The sequence below is a fragment of the Galeopterus variegatus genome, unplaced genomic scaffold (genome assembly GCF_000696425.1).
Source record: "Galeopterus variegatus unplaced genomic scaffold, G_variegatus-3.0.2 Scaffold7663, whole genome shotgun sequence".
Lineage (NCBI taxonomy): Eukaryota > Metazoa > Chordata > Mammalia > Dermoptera > Cynocephalidae > Galeopterus > Galeopterus variegatus.
This window is the reverse complement of record NW_007733774.1, coordinates 53210-60064: the sequence shown is the minus strand read 5'-3', so window position 1 is coordinate 60064 and position 6855 is coordinate 53210. Positions and strand designations below refer to the sequence as shown.

The following is a 6855-nucleotide window of genomic DNA, read 5'->3' as shown; positions in this document are numbered from 1 at the left end:
TATCAGTGCCAAAACCGAGGCTCATGGCAATGTCAGGAAGGAAGAAAGGGAGGTGTCTCAGTCCATTCATGCTGCTATAACAAAAAACCTTAGACTGAGCAATTTATAAACAACAGAAATTATTGCTCACAGTTCTGGAGGCAGGAAAGTCCAAGATCAACACACCAGCAGATTCGGTGTCTGGTGAGGGCCTGTTCCTCATATGGCGCTTGCTATGTGTCGTCACATGGTGGAAGGGGAAAAAGGTAGCTCACTCCAGCTTCTTTTATAAGGCACTAATCCCAGTCAGGGTGGAGCCCTCATGACTTAATCACTTCCCAAAGGCCCCACCTCTTAATACTATCACATTGGGTATTAGGTTTCAACTTATGAATTTGAGGGAGACACCAATATTCAGACTGTAGCAGGAGGGAAGCAGGGAGTGAGGGAAGAAGGGAGGAAAGAAGAAAGGAAAGGGAGATCAAGAGGAGACAGGGAGAAAGGGAGAAAATGAAGGAGGGAAGGGGCCTAGCTAACCTGGAGTGGTTAAGACTCAGCCTTCCTGAACACTGGTGGCTCTGTTTTTTTTTTAATTTTTTTTTTTTTTTTTTGGTGGGGGGTGGTGTGGGAGACTGGGCTCTCACGTGGGGTCAGTGCCAACAAGGGACTAAAGGCCAACGGGGAGATTTCACTCCAGGAACAGTAACATCAACTCTGCTTCCTCCTCACACCTCCTAGGAAAAACTGCCTTGGAAGATTCATCATTAGAATTTGAGATGGTCTATTCCAGCCCCTGGAGCATTGTCTGGATGGGAATGGTAAGGCCTGGGGAGTAGAAGGGATTAAGTCACCAGACTTTGAAGTTGTTTCTGCTACTCACTAGCAGCACTGGAAAGAGAACAACTGGAAAGAGAATAGCTGGGAGTGGTCTGGACAGCTGAGCCACCAATAACTTGCACACTTAACTTTGTTGGGTTCTCAGTTTCCACAGCTAGAAAATGGGGTTGAGTTTCACCCCTTCCTCTTTGCTTAGAATTTGGTATGCTCTGATAACCTCCTTCAACGCAAATCCTTTGACATGCCCAGAGTGTCCATGTGCTTTTAGGGCTCAACCAGAGAATCTGTGTCCCAGATGTCATAGTTTTCATCACGGAATGGTGTTAAATTTTGTCAAATTACTTTCTGTGTCAATTGAGATGATCATGTGTTTTCTTTTCTTCATTCTATTAATGTGATATATTATATTAATTAGTTTTCTCATGTTCAGCCATTCTTGCATGCCTGAGATAATTCCCATTTAAAGGGTGTACTTTGCCAAGGGCTTGTAGCAGATGAGGCTTCTGAGGTGACTCTTAATCCCCAAGGGACCTGACTAAGGGGATGGTGGGTAGGACGGGGTGAGGTCCTGGACAAACCATCCCTAAGGGGTCCAGATTGAAAGAAAGGTAGAAGAAAGCCCAGAATGCCTACCCTGAAGCCCAGTCCTTCAGTTCTCATGCTCCTTGGAGATAAACAGTTGCATTGCTCTCCAAAGTACCTAAGAATAAAAGTCTGGAAGCTGAGCAGGGCAGGAGCATGGAGATAGATATCCAGTCTTCTTGCCTTCCTTCCTAAAGTCTCTCAGGCACTAGTAGCTAAGGAAAATGGGAGAAGTGAGAGAGATGAGAGGCCAGTCACTTTAAAACCCCATGCCCCACCTCCCTTTCCCCCTGACAGGGGAGCATGATGTAGGGGGCTGCCAAGGCAGCCCCCAGGAAGAGCTCTGAACATCTAAAGTTCTGGGCTATCCTCCTCCATCCCTTCATCTTTTGTCCCTTTCACTGCTTATTTACATCCCCACCCACAGTGTGTAGGGGAAGTACAAGGAGGCCCTGTAGAAGGATGAAGATTTAGCAAAATGAAGGTGCCTGGATTTGGGCGAATTGAGTGCTGGTCCAGGGCATGTGTGCCTCCCTCTTGTGCTCTTCTCCACACCATAGGGGTGCTGACCCCTGCAGGCTGAGTTTCCCAGGCTCCAGAGTCAACTACCGTCTGGCTGGGTTCTACCAACGGGAATTCCTGGTGGGAGGGCAGGAAAAATGGAGAAGCCAGGGTACTTAGCATCTGCCTTCTCTGTCTCGGGTGCTGTCTCTGCTGTGTCTCCTTTGTGGTCCTGCTGTCAACATACATCCAATTCTGCTGTGTGTTTTCAGCTCCAGGCTAAGGTCACACCACCTCCTCTGGCTGTCCCTCCATTCTTCACCTTCCCCTGCTCTGCCCTGTATTGCAAGTGGGTTGATCCCTGTAGGCTGTGTTTCCCAGGCTCTCATATTAGTTGACTCTGGTTTCCCCAATGAGAGAGACATCAGAGTAATATTCCAGTGCAGGAATGAGGGAAAGGAGAGGGCATTTTTTCCTTTCCTCTGGTTTGGACAGCATGTTTCTAGCTCCCATGGACAAGCCTATGATTCCACTTTTCATCAGATGACCCCTCTCCCTAAACTCTGGAAATACCTCCTCCCTTACCCCTTCAGCCTAAGGGTGATGATGTTGGCTTCCTCCTGTTGCTAATCTCTGGGTTACCTGCTCATCCTGTTTGGATCCTCAGCCTGTCACCTACTGAACCAGTTTCTTTTCTGCATTAAATTCCCTGTCATAAGTATTTGGTAGTTTGTTTTCTCAGTTAGAACTTAACTGTGAACTGGACTAGTGGGAATGAAGTCTGTGAATGAAGGTGAGCAAATGGGAGGCTCCTCAGTCACTTGACTTAAAGTAATAGAGGACAGGAGGACAACCCCTGAAAAGGCATCTTGTAGTAGTCAGGGAAATGAAGGGAGGCACAGGGCTGAGCAAGCTGATGTATTCTTCTACCCATTTGAATTCTTCAGGCCCTTGCTTCCAGGGTAGCACATTTCCAAACTCTGTAGAGGATCTTGGTAGGGAGGTGGATTCATTTTCTCTTTTGCTCTTTCAGTGATTGTTGGGACTCCTGTGATTGTTGGATGCCAGACCATTACCATCCTTCCCCATGGCCGATCATATCCCTTCCCCCAATGAACCCCCTCTTTTCCTCTATATGCACATGCCAGACACAGCAGTCACCAGAACTTACTTTGTTGACAGTTTTATTGTGGAAGATAATACAGGAGAGCAGCTCCAGGGGAGTTGGTAGAGTTGTACTGCCCTCCAGCTACCTGGGTCCCCAGGTGGTTTTTGGAGGCATCATGGGTTCCTGAGAAGACTGCAAGATTACAGTTGGTGTTTGAGGTAGTTAATCAACACAGGGGGAATATCCAGCTGGTTGATGGCATGTGGCTGGCTGGCCTGGCGCAGGGCTCTGCGTATAACTAAACGGGCCTGTGACAGGAGCGACCGTGGAGTGGCTACACCAAGGGGAAACAGGTCATGAGAAGCAAGTCTCAGCATAATTTTCCCACCCAGCGTGCCCTGGCTACTACAGACTTAATGCCCTCTCCCTTCTAAAAACTGTCCCCCACACTGTCCCTAATGCATATTACCAATGGGGACACACTGAGGCTTAGAAAGGCATGCTCAGGACCACAAAACAGTCATTGGGAGAGCCAGGACCAGAAATTGGGCTAGTGCTTCTCGCTCACCTCATCTTACTAACCCCTTCCCTAACATGAAATTTGTAAACTCTTCTCCACTGTGGCACCAGGAGGAGAAAGATGGAGTTTTCTCCAGTTCATCCCAGAAGATTGGCTTGAGTGGTGATTTGGGGCCCTGGGACCTCTAAGCTAGGAGGCCTATGGTGCTAGCCTGCTCCCCACTCACCTCGGGCCTGTAGCAGCAATGCAATGCCTTTATCATCTTGCGAGTTCAGGTCCAGGGAGAGAGATGGAAGGTAGATGTTAGCACCAAAATCAATTAACAGCTGGATGTACTCTGGCTCACAATTGTGGTGGAGGCAGATTTCGAGGAGGGTGCGGGGCCGTTTGATATGAGCCAGTAGGCCCTGATCGGTGCAGTTGTAGTTGGGGTCTGCCCCATGAAGCAAAAGCAGGCGGAAGCAGTCGAGATGCCCGTAGACTGCGGCCAAATAAAGGGGGCCTGAACATGAAGCTATGTTCGATGCCCAGACTGGTAGTTTAGCCTTGACGTTGGCCTCTGCACCATGGCCCAGGAGCTCCTGCAGGATAGCAACGGCGCCATCACGGGCAGCTGCAAGCACAGGAGAACAGTTGTTGTAGATGCTACCACCAGGACAGGCACCAGCTTCCAAAAGCACACGCACACAGTCCAGATGGCCATGACTGACAGCAGTGAAAAGTGGTGTCTGTGCCTTGACATCCAAGCTATCGACATCAGCACCATGTGCCAGGAGGACCTGCAAACAGCTCGAGTGGCCATATGAAGCAGCCAAGCGCAAGGGTGTCCCAGGAACACCCCAGCCGCTCCTGCTGTTGATGAAACGTTTGTAACGCTCCTGGCGCAAAAGCTGGTCCAAGGTACAGGAGTCATTGTCGTACACTGCTTGATTGAGAGCCTGCTTCTCCCCCGTGTCAGTGTCTTCCTCTTCCTTGTCGGGCTGCAGGAGGGAGAAGATCTTGGTGATGTCCATGAGGTTCATCTTGGCTGATTGAAGCAGGACTATTCTCATTATGAGCAGGGGGATATGCCAGATCTGTGGGTGACAAAAAAGGAGAAGAGACTGAGGGTACACATCAAAAGCCTGGATGTCAGCCTCCACTTGAACCCTTTTCTCCCTGCCCTTCACCATCAGGGTACTCATTCATGGGTCTCCTGCTTCTCACTCTTACTTTATTTCAGGCCCCAGAGACAGCTGCCAAAACAGGTCAGGCCATTTCACAGATTGGTTCCTTTGCATATACTGTTCTGCCTGACCCTCAAACTCCTACTTTTGGGAAGCCTTCCCTAATCTCTTCCTTCTCCTGCTCAGGGATTCCAAAGAACCACAACTAGACTTCAGCTATGAACTTCTGCACAACATTTCCACTTATCTGTGCTCCATTAGTATGTAAAGTCCAGGGCGAGGATCCTTTCTTCATCTTGCATTCCTCCACCTCCAGTAGGGCCTACATCATGGCTGGGGATTTGGTAAACATATCTTCCTCAGTTCAGAATGTGTGGATTAATGAGGTGGCTCTGGCCTGGCAGTTGCTAGGCCAACAGATTAATGCTTTGTGGTGTTATACTGTTATCCTTTAGCATTTTGATATCAGTCTTGTGGGGCAAGCCCTCAACTCTATGTATCAGCATTTTGGATGAGGTTCACCCTCTTTGCAGCCCCTCATATCTGACCAAGTCTCCCTCTCCTGGGTCTTCTGTAACCTCCCCCCAGACTCAGGCCCCATGCTTTAGGAACAGAGGTGCTTAGAAAATGGGTGTTCAATGACATTTACTTATTAAATGAAGAGGTGGCATTACAAAGAACACACTTCAGGGCCGGCCCGGTGGCTCACTCGGGAGAGTGCGGTGCTGATAACACCAAGGCCCCGGGTTCGGATCCCATGTAGGGATGGCCGGTTCGCTCACTGGCTGGGCGTGGTGCTGACAACACCAAGTCAAGGGTTAAGATCCCCTTACCGGTCATCTTTTGAAAAGAAAAAAAAAAACAAAACAAAAAAAAAACAAAGAACACACTTCAAGTAAAATGAAGGCAAATAAATGGCAGCAAACAGTCAAGGATTCCAGGGCAAGTCCTCCTCTCTGGTGACAATTGGTTTCTCCTCCAGGACCACTTCAGTCCAGGAGTCCCTTTGATTGCCAACACCTCCTCCAAACTCACTGCTTCTCCCATCCCTCTGGCTCAAGCCTTTTCCCATCCTTTCTGCCCAACACAGCCTGGAGCCTTGTCTCAACCCTCAACTCTTCTCTTCCCCTAATCCTTAGGCCTTACAAAATCACCCATGGCCCAATGACTGACTCAACCTAACCCCTGACCTTACCAGTCCTGTTCCTAGTGTTCCAAAGTCAAGATCACCCACCTCAGTTTGAAATGTCATCAGGGTGAGCTGGTAGGTTTTTCAGAGCTTGAGTCTCCCTACTCTCCCATACCCTGCAGCCAAGGTGTCAGGGCCTCATACCTCTTTTTATTCACTGTCCACCCCGTCTTCTCTTTATTAGCCTGGGACCTCAAGTACCCACCTCATAGAAAGAAAATTGTGAGGTGCGTGGGTGGAGTCACTCTCAACTTTAGGTACCCCCTCACCTGCCAGCATCAACCCCATATATAGTCTTATTATTTATTCATTCTTCTGGTGCAATGGAAGAATAGGATTTTGGAAATCAGGGACACCTGGGCTTGCAACTCAGCAGTTCTGGTTCCTAGCTGAGGAACCTTGGGCAAGTCCCTTCCTTGGGACTCAGTTTCCTTATCTATAAGACAGAAATGATAGTCTGACTCATGAGGCTGTTAGGAGGAAGAGAGCTACCATATATTAGATCTTCAAAGGTGAGCTTCCTTTCTCTGCACCTTCAACCTCCTCATACTGCTTACTCCTCCTCAACCATCTTAGGAAATGAAAGAAAAAACTGCTATGGTCCTTTGTCCCACTGTAGCTACCTTTCTCTTCATCTCTCCCATCTTCACTAAACTTATCCAAAGAGTTGTCTACTTCCCCACCTCCCATTCACTTCACCCTCTGCTCACTACTCTTGCTCCCCCCACCCTAAATCACACACCGAGAAAGCTCTTCAAAAGGTCATCCTTGTGGCTAAATCCAGTGGATGTTTCTCAGATCTTTCCTTCCCTGACTTTTCTGGGATATCTGTCCCTCCTGACCACTCCTTCCTACAAATCCCTCCCTCAACTTCCTGGCTGGCACATTCTCCTAATTTTTTTCCCCTTCATTCTCCCTGAAATATTTATATTCCGCTTGTTCTCTCATTCATCCTCTTCTCTCCAGTCCCAGA

The 6855-nt window shown here is 48.5% G+C and overlaps 1 protein-coding gene across 2 annotated transcripts; it reads right to left on the bottom strand.

The window, feature by feature from the left end:
- Positions 1–1537: 1537 nt before the first annotated feature.
- Positions 1538–4607, bottom strand: ASB12 (ankyrin repeat and SOCS box containing 12). Of its 2 annotated transcripts, none has more exons than XM_008592202.1 (2): positions 3754–4598; positions 1538–1613 (listed from the first exon to the last, which is right to left on the bottom strand). In XM_008592202.1, exons 1-2 carry the CDS (start codon positions 4577–4579, stop codon positions 1600–1602), a joined length of 840 nt encoding a protein of 279 aa, XP_008590424.1. In that variant the 5' UTR covers positions 4580–4598; the 3' UTR covers positions 1538–1599. The 2 variants fall into 2 exon arrangements, with proteins under 2 accessions (XP_008590424.1, XP_008590423.1); XM_008592201.1 differs by lacking the exon at positions 1538–1613 and adding an exon at positions 3071–3341 and having other exon boundaries at positions 3754–4607.
- Between the last annotated feature and the right edge of the window lie 2248 nt (positions 4608–6855).

What these genes read in the sequence shown, in the direction of transcription:
- ASB12 (XM_008592201.1), bottom strand. Translation starts at nt 4,579, where the DNA reads ATGAGAATAGTCCTGCTTCAATCAGCCAAGATGAACCTCATGGACATC. An exon ending in ATTGCTGCTACAGGCCCGAG is followed by an intron (nt 3,342 to 3,753) that starts GTGAGTGGGGAG and finishes CCCTTGGTGTAG; the next exon opens with CCACTCCACGGTCGCTCCTG.